Source organism: Branchiostoma floridae, chromosome 14 (assembly GCF_000003815.2).
Source record: "Branchiostoma floridae strain S238N-H82 chromosome 14, Bfl_VNyyK, whole genome shotgun sequence".
NCBI lineage: Eukaryota > Metazoa > Chordata > Leptocardii > Amphioxiformes > Branchiostomatidae > Branchiostoma > Branchiostoma floridae.
This window is the reverse complement of record NC_049992.1, coordinates 11,031,294-11,052,914: the sequence shown is the minus strand read 5'-3', so window position 1 is coordinate 11,052,914 and position 21,621 is coordinate 11,031,294. Positions and strand designations below refer to the sequence as shown.

General features: G+C 43.4%; 1 protein-coding gene across 2 annotated transcripts; it reads left to right on the top strand.

Annotated features, from left to right (window-relative positions):
• The first annotated feature begins 1,159 nt into the window (after positions 1 to 1,159).
• LOC118430653 (echinoderm microtubule-associated protein-like 2) lies at positions 1,160 to 21,615 on the top strand. 2 transcript variants are annotated; one of them, XM_035841636.1, is made up of 22 exons: positions 1,160 to 1,242; positions 1,639 to 1,880; positions 3,132 to 3,719; positions 10,651 to 11,436; positions 12,731 to 12,932; positions 13,334 to 13,459; positions 13,740 to 13,947; positions 14,532 to 14,681; positions 14,929 to 14,998; positions 15,205 to 15,306; positions 15,676 to 15,771; positions 16,319 to 16,459; positions 16,771 to 16,917; positions 17,358 to 17,480; positions 17,898 to 18,035; positions 18,301 to 18,432; positions 18,871 to 19,027; positions 19,354 to 19,451; positions 19,915 to 20,002; positions 20,298 to 20,390; positions 20,678 to 20,808; positions 21,136 to 21,615. In XM_035841636.1, the coding sequence occupies exons 1-22, from the start codon at positions 1,176 to 1,178 to the stop codon at positions 21,298 to 21,300; spliced, it is 4,050 nt and encodes a 1,349-aa protein (XP_035697529.1). In that variant the 5' UTR covers positions 1,160 to 1,175; the 3' UTR covers positions 21,301 to 21,615. The 2 variants fall into 2 exon arrangements, with proteins under 2 accessions (XP_035697529.1, XP_035697530.1); XM_035841637.1 differs by lacking the exons at positions 1,160 to 1,242; positions 1,639 to 1,880; positions 3,132 to 3,719 and adding an exon at positions 10,106 to 10,357.
• Positions 21,616 to 21,621: the final 6 nt, after the last annotated feature.

The following is a 21,621-nucleotide window of genomic DNA, read 5'->3' as shown; positions in this document are numbered from 1 at the left end:
GTGTATGCACATTTCCTGGCATTTCATTGGTTGTATGGCCTCTTGATCAGCCTTCATTTGTGGGGTGTATGCAAATGACGTTATGAATGCTCTAGGCACGTGTATTCACATGTGCCTGAAATGGCTGCTACACCAAACTTACATTTGACCCAGCGAAGCCCACCTACAGAGTTAGGAGTGTGTTATCGTGCAATAACAAGGATAAAGATCATGTTATATTTGAAAGGATGCTGGCCACAGTTCTCCAGCTGACGAATAAATATCTGGAACCCTCTTAAGATTGTTCTTCAAACTTTTTTTGCAATCTTTACTAATCTCATTTTGAAGAAATTATCAATTGGAACCAAACATGTTTTCACATTAGAGATTTTCAAATTCAAGTGAGGGGATTTTGTGCAGATGTTTGTCTCCTGCATGCAATATGAAGGTTGAAAACTTACAAAGAAATAACATCCCAACAGTTATATGTCAGTGAAGTAAACACTCTGTATTTGATAACGATTATCTGTTTCATGTAAATATAGAAAAGAACTTGTGGTCACTAATACTTTACCATCGGCAATCATCGTTACATTTAGCATTGTTTAGTTTAGTTTTGTACATTTTAGCCATCATTAACGTTTTATAGGTCAAACGGCAACGCACGTGTATGTCACGCTGCTCTTTGAGGTATACCACAATGCAAAGCGGTCTTTCATCTGGTCTCCTTTACAGACTTCAGGAGCCAATCACCGTTTCAGGACTGAAAAAAAATTAACTCCACCGCTCCCGAAGTCTGCAAAGGAGGCTATATTTAATCCGGGTTTAGCCTTTGTGTGTGTCATTTTGACCGCTAGTCCGAAATCGGTGTTAAGGGGAACAAGAGTCCCTCCAAGAGCTCTTCATTAAGATTATTCATAAGAACGCATGCGCAATCATAAAAAAAGAAACGTTCCGAAACAAAAATCAATTGTGCCTGAAACTCATGAGCACCCTTGATCAGACTTATGCAAGATGCTTACATCGAGCCGATGATCAAGTTTGTACAGTAACCAATGACGGGCCTAATTATGAACAATGTGTTACTATTTTAAAACCTTCAAGAGCGTCAAACATTGTTCTGTTACAAATTTCTGTGGATTTGGAGGATTTCTGGTTTTTGCCACGGATCAGTCACTGATTATCTAACAAGCAGCATGCATCGGCAGGACGCGCTCCGCGCGTTTCGTCGGCCGTCTGACTCTGACGATAGCGGTATCTCAGGTGAAGTGAAAAAATTATTTCGGAGAAGTTTCAAACGAATCCAATGAGTTGTGTTTTTTGTGCGATTTCGGCTTTAAGTCACATTTTTTCTGCAATTTTTCAGCCGTCCACAGAGTCACGTACCTCCTCGATGAATACGTAATGGGTTAGAGACATTTGTCCTGAAAAAGCATACGATTATTTTCGTCTTTTACAATCAAAACTAGTTACTTTCTTTTTCTGCGGGTATCGGTGAATAAATGTACAGTGACGGCCATTCGTTGATCTCTTGCGAGGCACAGACAAGCAGGATTGAACCGCGATGATTTTTTGCGACGGTGAATTAGTACCCCAGTGACCTATAACGAAAATACCATGTTACCTTAAAAATACTGAATTCGTTTTGTTTTTCTCCAGAAGCCAAAATACTAGTTCCCCCAGGCCGTCGACACTCTGCGACGCTTGTCAAAGACGCCCTGCAGCCCGAAGCTGCCTTCCAGAAACTTCAAGTGCGAAGATATTCCCTTGAAGAAACCGACATAAAGGCAGATTCGCGTCGTCGACACTCTTCGACGAATACTAAAGGCACTCTGATTTCTGAGACTCCTTCCGACAATATTCAAGTGCGACGATTGTCTCTCGGAGAAGGACAGAGGCCGGTAAGATCCATGATTTGTTTCTGACATTGTCCGCTAGGTGGAGAGACCTTTCTCTCCTGTCAAACATCTGTCAAAGTTATTTATTTCAATAAACGTGTTGAAACCCTTGAAACCATTCTCGGTTGTCGAAAATCATCCGAAGTGTTATGGATTTGGAGTGCAAAACATATATCAATCTCCACATTGAAGTTTCTAACCGAAGAATAGGAACTGGACAATGGCTTCATTTTATATTCCAAATAATCAGCCCTTGAACGCAGTCTCGAAAAGAAATGGACATCTTTTGCTTAGGTGTTATCTAAGAAAAGCTGCACATGTGGTGTCGGAGTGACCGACTTATTAAAAAAGTGACTTCTCGGCCACGTAGCTTGTGTGCCTGCAGTCGCTCTTTGTAACGTTTTGTATTTGCCGGCGCTCGGTTGAAGTTAGTCATGGCGGAGATGCATGAGAAAGAATGCCACGGGAGACCAAAGTCTGTTGTGTAATCTGAAGGTTTCTGTTGTGTTTGCCGCCTTGCCATGGCGGAATGTTTTCACGCGCTAATGTCACATAAAGACTTGTATCGCCAAACACGCTGCTGCCGCTGTGCCCGCTTCACGGGAGGGTAGGCCCGCCAGGGGCTCAGGCACTTCACCCTTGATGACGTGTGTACTTAGCAAGAAGTTACCATGGCAATGAACATAGCTTATTTTTTAGTTTTCTGTAAGCAACTGGATTTAAGACTGTTTTCAAACTAGACCGCCCTGGCCGCGAAGTAATGCCGTCCCACCTGTTGCTTTCCTTAACAAATCCTCCTTATTTGCTTCCCCTAAACCAACACTCCAATCAGTGGGCAAACAACTAATCCATTAATAAGGGTAATCGAGCCATTTAAGGGGTTTTGTCGTCACACCACGTGACGGCTTTTCACTCGGCAGAGAAGGTGGTTGTTTCTATTGTGACCACACCGTCCTATTGCCTGCTGTGCTTGAGTAACTATGTACACTTGTCCGAGGCACGCACGCCATAGTGACGAACCAAAGAGGCCGTGGCAGCCAATGTGCTGACGACAATCGCTCTTGAGGCCGGTTTTGTCAGGCATGCCCCGTGTATCCGCCATTATTCTAGACACGCTGTACGTGCGTTCTACGTGCAAGCGGAAATGGCAACAGATACTCTAGATAGATGACGACAACCTACACGGATTACTAAGTGTAGTTCAGAGTGGTGAGATTTATTTCTGTATAGCAAATCTTTCAACTATTATTTCAGGAAATGTACACCATCAAGGATATCAACATCACCATCGGCGATGAGAAGTTCAAGATCAACACAGAAGATCTGACTTCGACCGAGCAGAAAGATCTCGAGATCTCGACCAAGATGAAAATGGCCAAGGTTGACTCGAGCGGAGTTATCCAGGACTCCCGGGTACAGAGTATGAGGGACTCCGGGATCGACATCCGGGCGGAGTCGGAGGACAGTCTTCCGAACAGCGGAGACGACAGTAAGATGGAGATCGAAGTGGGCAAAATCAAGCACGAGCTCGTGCCGATCACATCGCCGGAAGAAGGACACAGCGGTCCCCAAGCACCGACCCACAAGGATAACATCACCATCCCGATCGAGATACGGGTGCCAGGGGGCGAAGGGCGGCAGAGCAAGTCGGCCCCACCGGCTCGTGACGAGCCCGCGCTCCCTGGCGGCCTCTCCCCGAGGAGCCGGATCCCCGTCCCGGTGCAGACGGCGGACATGAGCCGGGAGAACAGGGCAGACGTGCTGAACCGGGCAGAAAGGCTGCTGAGGGCTCAAGAGTCCATGGATCCCACACAGAACAAACAACACGCAAGTTTACCGAAGGTAAGAAATACTAATAGTTTTACTAGAATGTAGGCTATGACTTTCATCATCCCGAAAACGATGATTTTGTGGCAAATATGTAACTTAAGATATTTTCTGACTTTCGACCGGTTTGTGGTAGTATGCTGCTAATCTTCTTCTTCTGAATATGTAGTTAAAGCTAGTTTTGAAGGTGTGTTTCATGAGCAAATATTGCGTCAAAGCAGTTGTGATTCGCAGTTGGTTGCCTTTGTGCCCTTAATAGACAGCAACATAAAAGCGAAAAGACATATGTATCCTCATTCATCCCGTATGGCAAATACATAATACATGTGTGCGAGTATATCTAGATATAGTCGTGTAGACAACAGGTGGTTCATGTATGTCGAGATAACATCATGACCGATTGTGGTTTGATGAGGTTCATTGTTTGCCTCTGCCGTCATGGCTGGTGTATGGGGAGGGAGGATGTTGGTCTTGTCGGGTTGTTTTGTAACAAAACATTACAATGGTGTGTTTTTATATGCGCCTCGACTAAGCTATGTGAACTGTACTCACGTCCTTGGTCGGACAATACAATAATCTGCATTTGTCATATCGTGGCTGCTTACAAAGGAACGAATCAGGCATTTATACCTTGTTCATTGAGTGAGCAGTTAAGTTTGCTTACGTCAGTTGAGCTGTCAACGCTCACCTTAGATTGACCGAGAAGTTAACAGTGTTGTTTTTACATATTTGATTTGTTACTTAACGCTCCATGTGGCCCTACGAGACCCAAGTATGGTTGTAATAGCTGATAGTTAAGTGCTGTGTCTTTGCGACTATCTCGCGCCTTTTGAATAGAACGTTATCGCTTGAATATGTTTTTTGGGAAGCCTACGTAGGCCGGTTTCTTACTGTAGGAAAGAGGATGTTTCACCAATGAAGCGTGTGATGTTTGTTTAAGAGGTACTCACTCTGTTTTTACTGTGTGTCTAGTGTTTACTCTATACAACGGGTGGGCAGTTACTGTGTACGTATTAATTAACGCGTCACCGTTACTCTATATCCCCCCAGTCGTCTTATAGATAGATAGATAGATAGATAGATGGTCTTTATTGGGATATCGCAGAGTCAGAGTTTTTTCTGCACTGAATTACATCCAATTTACAAATGATACAAATTATTTAGATACAAAAAAATACACAGTCATATACAAACTATAAGTAGTAATACAAGTACAGCCAGAGGGAGTTACTCAGACCATTCTACACAGTTATATAAAAACTAGACTTTGTAACTATTACTATTTATAAGTTAAAACCAGGACATTCCTCTGAGGGCAGCAGTGACGTAGTACATAATAGCTGCCTCAAACATACCTTATTAATGTTCTACATAAGTTTTCTGGTATGGATCGGCGTTGGCTCTAACACATTCCGGATAGCCTGCTTAACTTTGTACCGTAAGTGCAATTTAATGAATAGGTATCCGGGCACCCGCATTATGAGATAGGCATGTGATAACAAAATTTGATTAAAAAGTTAATACCTCCAAGTCCTATAATTCAGTCAAGCATAATTGTAATTCATCTCAACCAAACACTTCCCTAATCAGCTTGTGAAATGTACAAACGAATCATCATTACCAGCACATGTCGGGTTTCCGAACAATCGTCGTCAACATGACGGAAGACAAATGAATTCTATAGGCCAAAGGTCCGCGTTGATTAGGTGACTAGAGGACTCTATGAACCGGTTTGGTTGCAGCTAGGCACCCAGTCGGGGGGGAAATATGCGATACATTCGGTACTACAGTGACTGCAGAAAATTAGTTGTAGAGTCTGTACCTTGACATCAAACAAAGCGATAACACCTGGATATGATTGGAAAATGACCTACCTCTCCATAGCAACCCCCACTTTACTGCTAAACGTTTTGCAAACCAGGTGTTTACAGTTTGACTATTGCATAGAAAATAGCGTCCATGATATCTACAGGACAGCTATATTTTCTAGAATTCTATATTCATCCATGTTCATGTAGATGTTACCATTCCGTGAAACAACCAATGTAAAGTAAAGTAAACGGCATCGATAGAATAAATAGTACATGAAAAATATTTTTTTGTACAAATGCTTTTAGACTCAGACCCATGAGCTCTTGCTTGCAGTGTGATTAACGATGTCTGAACAATAAACTACTGATAATATTTCCTGTGGACACACATCTTATAACACATTTCAAGCTGGGGTTCGTGCAAACTTAAGTGGCCCAACAGAACGTATTTTGACATGTGTGACGGGTAAGGTTACACTCAACGTAAGAAAATGCAGGGAACCTAATGTCACTTATCTCTCTAAATAGATACCGACTAATCGAGTCTACAGCTATGTATGGGTCTCCGTCGGACACACGAGGGTAAAATGGTGATCTAATTTGCCTACGTATTGCAGACAGTAGACAATAGTTTCAGGTACATCTCCTACATATGATAGCGATTAGAAGCTTGTGTGTGAATTCATTTCATAATTTCAACACGATGCCAGATAAAATGATATTAAAGAACAAGCATGACGTAAACGATTTGGAAAACCACTCCCCTAACGCCATGCCATAAAATGTTCATCTCAGTGCCACCTGTCAATGTAAGTTTGATGTGCCAGACTGACATTCGCTCAGATGTACGTAAACGTGTCCGGAACTTACACAACGTCAATGGCATAAACTTCACCATTAAAGACTGACATGATGTCAAACCAACTGAACACTCCCCTAACACTATAATTGCAAGCTGCGAGGTCAAATGTAAGTTTGAAGTGCCAGAGATCTAGATTTTGTGCACATGTACATACGCGTGTCGGAACCTTACATAACGTCATTTGCATACAGTTCATCATTGAAGACTCACCAACAAGTCATGTGACCAATGAAACGTCATGAAAATGGACGTTACTCTTGTGTTGTAAGTAGAAACCATTGTGCTCGATTGGTTCTTTTCCGACTAGGACATACTTCACGTTTACTGAGAAGTCCCCAGAAGTGTTCTCGTACGTAAGCGAGGGAAGTGCCTACAAAGAGTGAGAGTTTCACTCTTCAGTCATTCAAAGGTTTCAAGGTCAACTCCAAAATTCAAGCACCGTCTACATCGGATATTTATACAAACCATGTAGTTGATAGTGGATTAAATCCCGACAGTGCATTTTTTCCCTTTTAAACGACAAAATGGCAAGGAATTGTGGTGGTTGACAAATCATGAAGATTAACTATGCTAACATGGTCTGCAGTGTTTAAGATTCATCGAACTCACGGTTGAGAACAAAACCACAAACGTCGCAAATTTCCTATAGACATCAAATCAAATGTATATGATTACTTTTTACACTATAAAAATATCAAAATCTACGTCATATGGAGATAGATATGTTTACTCAAGTGCTGTCAATTAACTTTGTTGCATCAGTCAATGTCTAGTCTTTTTGTTACGTACGTGCAGTTTGCAAGTTCATCGTGTGTCCAGGAGAAATCTCTCCTTTTCGATAAGTAAGCACAAGTACTAAGTACAATGAACAGTGGACATCAACTTTAGTTCCAGGTCCTGAGGACTGCGACACTTTCCGGAGAGTGCATGTCAGTTAAGCAACATAATCTGGTTCCAACTCACGAGTTCATCATTAACATATTTTGCATCAGAAGATCTTACGGAAAGGAAATCCCCACTTTGGGAAACGAATGGACTGTTCCATTCAATGCCGTTTCTGTTTGTTACGTGACGACCAAGCGTGTAGTTAATTCAATGCCATGGATGCGTGACGCATGCGCACTCCTCACATAGTCGCACGTACAGAAAAGCACAAAATCACAACAGCTGTACGAACTATAAACATCAATTCCATAAATACTGAAAAGCTATGTGTTTTTTTTATTCTCCTGTGTTAGTGGTGCTTTAGTTGGCTGGTATTATTTTTATTCTTTTTTTTTCTGTTTGTTGATTATGTTGTACTTTTGCTTTGGATCCGTGGTGTATGTGTTACTTTATTGTATTGTTATTGTTTGCTTTTCCTTTAAAATTAACAAAAATTAAAAAGATCAAGTCCACCCTGAATATTCTTGTCATACAGTTTGCCACATGTTAAACGGAAAGTATGACTTCTCAGTCAAGAAGTATCTCCCGTCAAATGACTTCTTTTGCTTGACAGCGCCACTTAGTAGCTAGAAATAATCTTCGTTCAAAATATTGCACCTCATGAATAAGCCACACTAACTTTGAATTTTCATTAATTGTTTGTTTTAGAACATGACCGGCGCAATGGCCGAGTAGGTAGAGAGTTTGCCTGCAATATGGTAGGCATACAAAAGACTTTTAAAATGGTGCATGTTTCTTTGGCTGCTTGCACTCATCATTTGGAAAAGATTGTGAAAGTTGATCACACACCACTGCTGTAGTTCTTGCACAGACGTTGTGTGGCCTAGGGCTACTGAAACGGAGATAGGCACCACCCTATGCACCATCTGATGCCGGAAGGACTTCAACTTAACTTAAAGAACATGACGCGCCCTGAGTCATAATCCGCGTAGGTTCCGTCCACTTAAAAAATAACTTTAGACTCTCGGCGTGGCTCTCTGTTCAACAGGATACTCCCATTCATTCACACACGTTATATCATAACCTGAAGTGGATTCTTCTCGAGAGCCGACGAGCATTGGAAGGATTAAGTCATTATTGTTTGTAGAGAAGCCACTCTTGGTGGAGCAGGATACACACCGGGGGGTTTGGTGAAGAGCGTTTCGAGAGCAAGCACCTGTCACGGTAAGGGTCAATTCGATCCTACTGTGCCAGAGGCGTGATGTTGGAAAACTCTGAGGGTCCCAGTTCGTTAGACGGCGATCGCGCTGGGACCTTAGTGCGACCTAAACTGGATTTGTGTAACACTTGACTTCATATGGAATTTCCTGCAAAATGTTAAAATATGACTGAAAAGACAACAAAACGCACAACGCGTAAATAAATGTTTTTGCCTATGACGTTCCTAGAGTGATTTGTCGAATTTTAGGTCACAGTGCGATCGCAGTGAGGTCACAGCTCTAGTGGAATGGCGATGTAACTTGGTGCAAGATCAAGTTTTTCGGTAGAGGGCGTGTTCAGGACTGATATATACTACTAGTAGTTTATGAATGAAAACGTTTAATCATCCTTCAACATCACTAGCGTTTGTGATATGTTAACTGTTTTGCGATCAATTTAACCAGAGATTGGAACCATGATGTGATTGGTTTAACTGGACATGGCAATGTTTAAATGGTATGTATGGCTTACACAAAAGCTTACATTTTACATCCCCATCCTGTGTCACTCAACACCCTAAGTGCTTGTCCTAAATTACATATTTTCATGCATCCCGACGTTCTATGCGTCCCTGAGAAAGTCAAAGTCCCGCGGTGCTGTAGTAAGCACGCGCAGGAGCCGAGGTTTACACAACTTGTTTCCATACGGTTGGAAGCGGTCATGACTGGAATGGGAACGTCCGGACTTTTCCATCTCCGTGACTTCCCAGGCGCCCCCCAGACACACGCTTTTGTTTGCTTATCATCACACATTAAATGTGTCGTATGTCATCTGTCTGTGAAATATGAGATACGTACTTTCCAACCCCAACAAGAATCCCAGGTGTGGCTCTTAACTTCGAATGTTTACGCTCTTGCTATTTTTCCCAGCTCATCTAAGCTTCTATCTTGTAGAATTCCATCCCGCACTTTTGTAAGCTGGCTGGTGGCACTGAGAGATTATAAAGAAGAGGGGCACTTTCTACTTTAATCCGCCCTTTTAAGTGGCACGAAAAGACGGCTTGTTTTCTTTGGCCCGTGTAGGGGATTTCGTCCTGTTGGAAAAGCCTCTTTTGAACCCTACAAGCCCTTTGTGCATGTGTACTACATCTTTTATGGGTCTTGAGCCAGAGAGAAAGCAATGCATAAAACACGAAGATAATGAATAGCATCTGGTGCATGCCAAATAAAATCGAATTTTGGAATAATCACCAGGACAGCTCTTTTATACCATGTAGACAGCCAAATGGTAAGCTGTGTTTACGTACCTGCTATAAAAGTCGTCATTGTTATAAAAGTCACCATTGGGAGGTTCATGTTGTTTAGGGTTTCTGTGACAAATATCATCCATGTGATGATATGATCATGCCTCAAGAGGTTTTGATACTAACTCAACCAACGGAGAAATGGTGTTAAGTTACATGCTCGTCTTGAATGACTTATCTATGAAGAATTCTGTGCAGCAATTACAACATGAAATAATGACCTTTGCGACAGCTTGACCAATATCTTATCAATGATGTGTTTGAACACGCCTGACTTTCGGTGGATGTGTACATAGTAGGCTGAAGGCGGCCTCTGTTTGCTAGTAACTATTTAAACACGGACAATTTGTCACCTAACAACGCCCGGATCCCTTTGTGCCGCGATACTGCACGTAACGTGTGGGGCAGACATGAGTTGCTGGCACGTATGATGGTGGGAGGGCGATGCTGTGAATGATTTCAGACGACGTTTTAGTTATGATGGCCCCATTCCTGCAGTTTCTGGAGAATGGGTGAGCGTCGCGGGAAGGTGCAGAAGGGGGTCCGGTTCTTCATCCCGTCGGACCTCCCTGGGGGAGACCCCGGGGGGAAGGTGAGGAAAGGGAAGCAGCACGTGTCCCCACGTAATGCCAAGCCCTTCACTGAAACGATCCGTGGGAAGAATATTTTCCCTCGTGATGTGCGAAGGAAACGTTTCGTCTTTACCGTACCAACAGACTGGCTTTCAAACGATAAAAAGAAGGTAAGGTTAGCCTGCATAGAGGTACAAAGGTATTCAGATCTGTCGCTCCCTTGGGGAGTCCATTGGCCTTATTAGACATCATAGGTCTTTCTACTTATGTCCTTGGAAAACAAGTTGTTTACCCTGTGTTATATTAATTACAGGCACCTGAGAACAACAGTCTTCACATCGCACGGGTGGAACATCCTCCATATATCCCACCAATTCTGCCGCCTTCAAAACCCGCCTATCCAGAAAGCCGCCAAACCGTCACTACCAACAACCTCAACTCCGAGAGCGACTTCTCAGACGATGACGACGATCTCACGACGGCTCGAAGCGTCTTGGACAGTCGTCAGCCCCTCAACCAGCCCCGCCGGGCCCGGAGGGTGACGTTCTACCGCAACGGCGACCCACACTGGAAGGGCGTCAACTTCGCCATCAATAACAAACGGATTCGCAACATGGAAGCGCTGCTGATCCTCCTGAGCGAGAAGATTCCCCTCCCGTACGGCGTGCGTCACGTGTACACCCTGGGCGGCAAGCGGCTGACGGACCTGACGGAGCTGGAGCACGGCAAGTCGTACGTGTGCGCCTCCGGGGAGATGGTGAAGGGAGTGGACTACGGCAGGAAGACCGAGCGCTACTGGCACAACAGGAAACCCACGGCGGGAAAACGTCGAGGAGAGAACTACCTCTACAAGGAAGACCCTGTGGACAGGCTCTCCATAGACTCCAGACAGAGCATGATGAGTGATCAGCTCTCTCCGCGGAGCAAGCCCAGAGTCATCACCATTATCTCCAACACGCACAGGGACTCGCGCGGGAAGATATTACTCAACCCACGAACATCCCAGAACTTTGAGGACATCCTGAAGGACATGACGGGCGCCATCAAAATGACCAACCCTCCCATCGAGGCGCTCTACACATTCTCAACAGAACAAAAGGTAGGACTGTTCCGTACAGTTATTTATTATTAGTCATAGCCACAACCTGAGCCATAAAGGTCAGAGACATCAACTAAATGTCTTCCTTTCCTGTTTTATCCTTTGATCAAATTTGTCTACGGTGACACTGCTACAACAGAAAAGTCTACAACATATTTGTCAATGTCCTTATTTAACGTAAATTCCCAAGACAAATATGGTGAATATTAATTTGATTGTAAATCAAACGTCCACTAAACCGTTTCTACATGGCAACATTGCTGAAAACTAATTACATGATATATCAAAGGTTAATTGTTAACGCCCTGCCCTGACATTTTGAAGCTTAGGTCATAACTCCAGTCATAACTACGCGCTCCGGGGGCATGCTGTGAAGTGCCTAGACTCAGGACTAACAAAACTTAGGAATGTGATTGTCGATGTGTTGTGCCGACCCCAACATTTGTTGACGTAGTCAGCTATTACTGCGTTATCCATTACTTGTTAAGACTAATGATGTAGCTTAGAACAAACAATCACAATCACAATGACAAGCACACCTGCGGTACTTACAAGAAACAATGACCTCACTATACCTCTGTATTTTCGAGCTCTCACGCTTCAAAGGTACATATTAAGGCATCGTCAATGTGTTTCTGCTCACATAGGTACCTAGTGACCAAATTCAGTAAAATATACAAGGAAATACTACTCTTTGGCCATAATTCGATCACTGCTTTTCTATTATGTTTTTAAAGCAGCACAAACACCTAATCACTTGCCCATGTATGCTCATGTGACGCACTCACGTGGTATTGTAAATGCAACTGTCAGATAACGTTGCTATAAGTACAGTTTCTGTGTTTGTTGCAAAATTGCAATTGCAAATACAACGACACAGTTTAAATATAAGTCTATGATCATAGTAATTCAATGTATTTAGGTATTTAGGCAAGACAAATCACAAACAGTGCTATTGCTTGCTCTTCAAACACTGGCGCTATCCAAACTATCTTTGAGATTGAAACATTCAGACCACACTGACATAATTTAATGGATGACATCCTCTGAAGTTCCCAAAACTAAACTTTTGGAGGACAGGCTAAAATCACTGCGCGCGTAGATGCCATCCATAAATTTAAGTCAGTGTTGCCTAAAGAAGATCTCGTGTTGTTTTCCAGGTTCAGGGGTTTTGCCAGTTGTTCCGTGAGTTCCGTGGTAGTGACATCTTCTCGTGTTATGTTCCAGGTTCAGGGGTTTGGTCAGTTGTTCCGTGAGTTCAGAGATTGTGACATCTTCTCGCGTTGTGTTCCAGGTTCAGGGGTTTGGCCAGTTGTTCCGTGAGTTCAGAGATTGTGACATCTTCATAGCCTGCGGCTCGGAGTCCCTGAAAAGAGGCCCGCCCAGCAGCGAGGGGTACAAGTCTGACGCGCCTGCGCATGCACAGTACGATCATACCCAGCCCATCAAACAGTCCACTAGGAAAACACAGACACCTCAGAAACAACAGATGAGCGGTACGGAGAGCCTCTTATTACATTTCTGTATTCATTCGTTTTTCTTATGTATTTAATGGAATAAATTGCATGATTCTAGACGTTCTATTGCTTTTTCATAAACGAAACGTCCATTTTATGTTCATTTAAGCTTCTTGTTTACTTATGCCATTGTATTGTTATGTTTCGAAGTGGCATTCAAGTAAGTTTTGTTAACTTGGGACGCAAGTCTGTAACTGTCTCTACATTTGAATATTTAAAAAACGGAATTACAGACAAAGTATTGGCGCGCTTAAGTTATATGACTTACATCAACTCCACTACCCAGCATTTATCTTGAACGACTGGAAAAAAAAACTGGGACCATTAAATCTACGTAAATTAGTTTAAGCAAAACTTGATATTGGTCCCATCTATAACAGGATCCTCCAGCGACAGTGGAGAAGATAGCCTCACCCCACCACCACCCAGCCAGGCCTACAGATCGCGCAGGCGCAGTGTGCAGTCCAACGCCACACAGACAGACATCGAGGCCGATCCCAAACCACGTGAGCAGTGACTTATCAAAACGTTTTATTGGGTAGAATTTTCTATCTAACCGTAGGTGTGAGAAAACGGCACGTAGCGTCTCTGTCCACCAGCGTGTGCGTTTAAAGTGCATTGATACAGCCTTGGCACGAACAGTTTGCTTTGCGCATTCACCTAGCTGTAGAAGATGTTGACACACCTAGCACGTAATATTTGTAAAGGCTATGTCAGCAAAAGCTTTTCAAGTCAAGTGTACGAGGATTTGCATGTTAAAGATTTCCGTCCATTTGTAATCTCTAGTTGACGACTTCGCGGACAACTCCATAGACACGTTGGCAGTCCAGGACAGTGATGACCCCTACGTGACGTCACCTGTAGCCTCAGAAGACGACGTTGTGCGCATGGCCATCCATGGCAGACGGCAGACGTTCTTCCGACCAACGAGCTACGACAAGACATACGTGAATCCCGGCAGCAGACCCAACAAGAAACTCAAGCTAGAATGGGTGTATCCTTTTCATGCTTACGCGTGACAAAGATGGCAACTATATGTGCACTCTCACTGCACATGCGGCACCGGTGTGGCACTGCGGGGTTCATTCACTGCGGCACTGTTTTCTTATTTTCGCGATAATTTCTTAATAATTTAGATATTGCGTAATAATTAAAAGTATGACTTAGAAGACAACAAAATACACAAAACGGAAGAAAATTCGTTCTTTATGTCTGACATTCGTTGAGTCATCTACGAACCCCGCAGTGCCGCACCGGTGCCGCAAGTGCACCTTACGATGGTTTCGACTCGATTGAATAGGGTTGAAGTTTTCCTAACTAAGCAACGTATTTGCATGCCTTCACACAAAGTAAAGTTGAAGTCAATGATAGCAAGAATGTCCTTGATGATAGTAACCTTTTATTTGTAGCCAATTATAGAGATCTTTACTTGGTGACGTTTATTACAGATTGCCATCTGTAAGCATCGTCCCAGTACCTGTACCAATATAATGCAATTGTTGCTCCTGTGTATGTACATATCATCTTTGCGATAAGTTGGTTGGTACTGGGATCCGTTTTACCTTAACGACCGCACAGTTACGGGTACCGTGGGTACGATGCTCGGGACAACCTGTGTGTTCTGCCGTCCGGAGAGCTCATGTACTTCGTGGCTACCGTCGTCGTCATGTACAATCCGCGCAAGGAAACACAACGACACTACATCGGACACACAGAAGACATACAATGGTGACCAACACTCGAATTCTCTCAACACTGTTCTTTGATTTTGGTAAACTTCTATGTTTTTCTCATGGTGACAACACTATAACCAAAAATTCGATGACCATGCCTACTACTAACAGTCTTGTATTGTCTTTAAAAGTACTAGTAGTAAGTCTGACAGACAATTCACGCAGTCGTGGCTGACAGTCATAGTCACGGTCGGAAGTTTCACTTCACTGTTCTCACAACGATTTTTTTCTCTCGCCAACAGCATGTCCCATCATCCTAGTGAGCAGTATGTTGCAACGGGACAAATGGCGGGGCAGTTGCCGGATGCGCACGTGAGTTTCAATAGTTGTGTTCTAGAGGTACGAATTGCCAACGATACGACGAAACAGTTGTATATCTAAATACCTGTACCATTCCCTTCAGAGGTTTATAACCGTTATCATATGTAGGTTTATTTTACTGTAGTAGTCCTGAAAACTGGTTGTTCATCACATGAATGATGAAACTCTCCTTCTTTTGTACACCTTTGGTCACACAGGCACACATCAGAGTTTGGGATCACGTGACACTCAACACCTTGGCCGTTATTGGACTGGAAACCTTCCAGAATGGTATCTGCTGTCTCGGATTCTCCAAACAGGTCAGTACTATTACTTGCTACTACTACTACTACTACTACTACTACTTCTACTACTGCTGATATTACTACTGTTACTACTACTGGTACTGCTACTACTACTTCTACTACCACTATACCACTGCTACTACTGCCAATGTCCGAGTCAGTCTATATGCCAAGTCTGTTTTTGCTTGTGTCTGCGAGCGTGGCAATCCTGTCACTTATCATGCTACATTCCTGCCATTGCAGGCAAAAATCACAATACTATCTGACAAGTACAGAAACACACTAATTTGTGGTTACAAAACAATATACAAAGAAGAGAATGGAAGAACGTAGAAAACACAGAATATAGTATGTGCATGTAATCCCCTCGTTCTGCCTGCTTAGAACCATGGTAACTACCTGATGGCCGTGGACGAGGGAGACAACCACGTGCTCAGCGTGTGGGACTGGCAGGCAGACAAGATCGTCGCCAAAACAAAGGTGAGTCAAATATCTGTGCAGCATCGATACCTTTATGACCTAAAATACATTTTGTACTGTTAATGACATTTCCTTACGCCTGTGAAAATTACTTTAAAGCATAGGTTAGGCTAACGGCACATTTCCAAACCGGGGCCCGGCCGGGCTGCCCGTGGAAATGGAAAATATACATGTATAGTATTACGTAAAAATGTTTGTTGGAACCTTTATCTATTGATGAGAAGCTCAAATCGGCCTACAAGTACAAAAATAATGCCAACGACTATTCTCTTTACGTCTTTTGTGGTTTGGTGCCTTTATATCATACTTTTCGTTCCCAAAAGCTGCCTGGCCGGGCCCCGGTTTGGAAATGTGACCCAAGCCTAAAGAGGTGTTCAAATTGACTTAAGTGAAACCACTTCACAACGTTTACGTCGGAAAAGACGACTGTAAAGACCTGAGTATCTTCCCTATACCGCCTGGCCAAATTCTCAGCGTCTCTCTTATTCGTTCTTCATCCACCATGTTGATATTGTGACTAAATACGTAACGCCCTCTCTCCCTCCAGACTCACCCCGACACAGTGGTACTTGGAGCCTTCCACCCGCACGAGGACAGCATCCTCATCACGGCAGGGAAACAGCACATGTACTTCTGGAAGATGGTCGGTGGCAAGATCCTCAGGGACAAGAAGAGCGGAGTGTTTGAGGTATTCTTCAATCTATCTCTTCATCAATGTCAGTTCTTCTGTGGCCTGAATTGTGGAATTTTGATAATCTCCAAGCAGATCCTACGGTGTCATAGGATAGTATCAAAGCTGGCCAAGGAGTATAGCCGACTAAAGGGCTCCGGTAGCCATACACACTCTTAGGCCGGCTTCACTCCTCTGTCAGCTTTTCATCATGACGATCTTATGCTACCGTAGGATCTGCCTGGAGATTAGAATTTTGAACGTTTGATTGAAATATTCGTGCAAACGAAACAGGTAACATATTTTTGTCGTTTTTCTTCATTTTGTAGGGCGAGAAGCCGAAGTTCATTACCGGCATGGAGTTTTCTGCAACTGGTGACGTCATCACGGGAGACTCTAGCGGGAACATCCTGGTGTGGTCACGTGACGACAGCAATATCTTCAATCTCCAGCACGCTATCATGCGCGCGCACGAGGTGTGTACGAATAGTGAAAGCGACACCCTAAACATATTTACTGGTTATAGTTACATGTATGCTACTGAACAAAGCAAGGTCAAATGTAGAGCCACAGTTGCTAACGTTTTTGCATCCTTTTCTTCACCTTTTGACAGCCCGTCTTTAAGACATAGTGTTAACACACCTTTATTCGCGGGGTAACCTATATTCGTTTTGTTTACCAACATGGTATTAAGGGATATATCAACTGGAATGGACGGTGGTTTCAAGTTGTAATATGTTCGAACGTTCAAAATATTGCAGTTTGAAACTACCGTCCGTCGACTTACATGTATATCACTAAATACCCATTTCTGAAAGCAATGGATATAGGTTACTTCACTGATAAAGGTGAACTAGAGTTACCAATTTTGCCCTCGTATTAGTTCTTTCAATTTCTGTTCTTCTTTCCCCCACAGAAGAGCGTGTTCACACTGCGCATGCTCTCGGACGGGACCCTTCTGTCCGGTGGCGGGGTGGACCGGAAGTTGGTGGCGTGGGACTCCCTGAGGGGGTACATCCCGGCAAAGGCGGAGAGACAGGTATACCATCTATCATCAGTATAGCATTCTATCACTCTTTCTACGGTAGAAAACTTTGCATTCATAATTCATGACGACCGTTGAACGGATATAGCTACTTTGTCAAAATGTATATCACACACAAAGATTGTGCATCTCATTATCAATGTTCTGACTCGTGTTGAAGACCGGTTGATTTTGCTGCATCTTTACAAACTCACCTTTTAGTGCAACCATCGGAGCAAAAGTGCAACCGCCTGTTGTATTCTATGATCTGTGGGCTTACGCTGAAGTAGATGGTTGTACTCTAAGCTAAATGGTTGTAGTCTAGTGTAAACCCATGTAGCATGGGTAACAGGAAAAGACGGTTCCCCATATTGCACATTGTATCTTGCTGAAACACCCCTAACTGTAAAAACCGGACATTTTTCCCGACAGCTCTCCGAAGCGAATGGCGGTATCCGGACCATTGTTGAGCAGAACGCAGGGCAGGCAGACGGTCTGCTGTACCTGGCCACGTCCAACAACCTCATCATACAGGGGTCCCTACAGACCAAGTTCACCACTGTTATTCAGGTACGTCTCATGCCATTTGTCTTCCATTCTTATCTTAAAAACGATAGCTTAGTTAAGGCTTTAATTTGGGGGGATGGGTATAAAACATCATTTGCGATTGTCTGATTTTTCATTTTTGTGTGAAAAAACAGGAATGTACCCTAGTCAAAAATGACGTAAAAGGAATTACTTTACATTTTCACATGACAAAACTTTCTGATCATATAACATACACAGTATATATTTCAGTTTCACACTTTAATAGCCTTTTGTTTGATATTGACAGGGCCACAGTGAGGAGCTGTGGGCTCTGGCTGTCCACCCACACGAGCACGCTTTCCTGACGGCGGGTTATGACAACCACGTCTGTCTGTGGTCATCAGCCACACACAAACTACTGTGGAGGGTCTCTGTGGAGGTAAAGCTTCAGATCAATTCTTCTCATGATGACATCGGGATATTTTGGTCGATTAAGTGGTAGGATGATAAGACATTGAGAGCAAGATAATTAGAAGGAGACGTCGATATAAATTTGATGAATAGTGACATGCATCGTTAAATGAAATCGCCATTGGCCACGGCATTGGAAATGTTTACTTTTTGTCAGTGCAAACTGTTAACGCTCACATTTTAGTAGACCCCTTACCGCAACCCAATGCCACTTTGAACTGCAATTGGGGTCGTGTGGCGTAATGGCAGGGTGTTTGGCCCGTAACCCAGAGGACCCGAGTACAAACCTGGTGTGTTACGCCATAAGGCGGTTTGCAGGAAATGCAATACAAACAAACAAATAAACAACCTGTAGCCATGACGATGTTCTGACCATAACTGATATTTCTCGGTTGCCCCCTCATAGAAACCTTGCCTGTCTGCGACGTTCTCCCCCAACGGTGCTTTAGCGGTTGTGGGCACGACCGTCGGCCTGTTTGTCGCCCTGAACGCGTATGACGGCTCCCTGGTCGCCTCCTTCCAAGTCGGCACAGAACAGCTGGACGCCATCAGGTTTTCACCAGGTGGGAGTCCTCTCTATAAACCCAATTTAAGCCTCATAAATGATAATACTTCTTGAGTATCTGGGTGTTAGTCCACTAGAAGCCGGAACCGGCTGTTTCACAGCCAAAACAATTTAAACAGCGAGTTTGGGAAGACGCTCTACATTACTAGCCTCCATAGCAGGCCGGCCCGGCGGTAGTCACAGAAAGCCAGCAATCAGCGACCTAGTACAAGACGAAATGGCAAGCAAAATTGTATCATGGGCCAAAAAAAAGGCCCGAGAGAGCCTGCAATGGAGGCTGCTACATTACTGAGTTTTGCAATTTTCCGTTCCATGCTCCTGCAGACGGCAGCCTCCTGGCCATGGGTTCCCATGACAACACCATCTACCTCTTCTCTGTGCTAGACGACGGGCGGACATTCCGCAAGGCGGCGCTGTTGAAGGTGAGCTGTTGTTAACAATCCACCAAAATCTCGCACAAACATTAACAGTACAGTTCCGAAAGATGCAAACTTTTCCTTAAGATCTGCAAAACTTTTCCAAGCTTTTATCACCTTACCGATCAACAAAAATCAATCTTCTTGCTTAAGTCGTCCAACCCCTTTGTATATGAAAATGTTGGACAATTCATCTCCCACTGCATGCGGACAAGAAGTCAAACCCACCAAATAGCTAAAGTAGAAATGGATTTAGTTTAGATATTCCCTTTTGGTTTATCTATGAATATCAGGATCCCTTCTTTGTTAAGCATGTTTATGTAGACCACTACTACTTTACTTTGTATGCAATTAGCCCTCGGGCATGAATTTGCAATGAATTATTGATAATTAACATCTTGCAAATATCTTTACTTTGCAAAATAATGCATTTTCTTACGGACGTTATCTCTTCATCATTCTCCATTAGGGACACAAAAACTTCCTGACTCACATCGACTGGTCGTCAGACGGGAGGTACCTACAGAGTGTGGACGGAGACTACGAGCTCCTCTTCTGTAAGTCATAACTGCACGATTTGCATAAAGGATACTGAAAGAACTGTATGCCATAGTTTAACTATTGTATGGTGTATACGTAGCTCACCAGGCATCATATACACGTACCTTTGCTTGACCAGATAAGCTTATACAGATTTTCGTCAATCCAAGTAAATTGATGATGACTTTCAGATATTTGTGATGTATTCATAAAAGAAATAATCTTGAAAAATTGAGATTGTTCTTTGATTCTTCCTACTGGAAGTAAATGGCATCTTGTCCTAGCTAAGTTGTATAAAACTTGCCTGTACAGGGAAGGTGGATGAAAACCGCCGTGAGAATCCAGCCGTGACGAGAGACGTGACATGGCACACACAGACATGCATCCTGGGATACAACGTGCTGGGTCAGTTCTGCAAGTCCTCTGTACTTTGATTATTGAAAATATCCATAATTTTCAGCATCGTTCAAACTACAAAAGACTTTATCAAAAAGCACAAACTTAATACTACTGAAAGCTTGGATAAAATGGTGCCACATAAGTATCATGATAAACAGTAAATGATCAATTGAATGTCGGATGAGAAACTAGTAGACTTGTCCCTGAGTAGCATTATGTAGCATGTAAAAAAACAGACATTTTAGCCTTGATGAACACTTGACTGAATACGTGAATTGTTGTCATACTGACAGGAATCTGGCCAGCCAGAGAAAACGGAATTGACATCAACACAGTCAGCCGCTCGGAGTCAGGGGATCTTCTTGCTGTCGGAGATAGTCAGGGGTTCCTGAAACTCTACAGATATCCCTCCACACAGAAAAAGGTACGAGACCACTTGCATCAATGTCATGTTGTCACATGCACATTCGTCCAGGCTTAGCCCTTGAATATAGAGGTTTTCATAGAGATGTTTACCGGAAAGTCTCTATTCTTGCACCTATACATGTCCCTTACATTGAAAAAAAAACATGAATGGCCGTAAACAAACCTGATCACTTTGAGAACCACGTGATAGGAATTGTGTTTGCAGGACGTATAATGTAGCAGTTATAGATAACCCCATTTTCTGTTAGCCCAAGCAATTGTTAGAACATATTGAATGTATAAATTTTGTACTGGCCGTAATGCTTACATTGTGGCCCCTCTGCAGGCACAGAGTCACCAGTGGAAGATGTGCAGCAGCAACGTCACGAATGTCAAGTTCCTGTACGATGACGGCTACCTGCTGACTACGGGCGGCATGGACGCTGCGCTGATGCAGTGGGCCGTGCAGGTGACAGAAGGCATCAACAGGAACAGGGCAAAGCGCTACTGAGCTGAAACAAGGAGGTCCAAATCTCCAAATCTCCATCTCCACTTTACAACAGTGAAATCTCGCGATGACAGTAAAATCTCACGATAACAGTAAAATCTCGCGATGACAGTGAATCTCGCGATGACAGTGAAATCTCACGCCTAGCGATGACGGTGAACTCTCGTCAGACCTTGTCAGCACCGTAGACCTTAGTAAGACAACTGACTTTCCATTTAAAGTCAACGATACCACATCTTCTTCAAGTCAACAGTGCAACTGCTATTCTCTGAAAGTTTTTCGTCTTTTTTGTACGGTGAATATTGAATCCCACATGACCAGCTA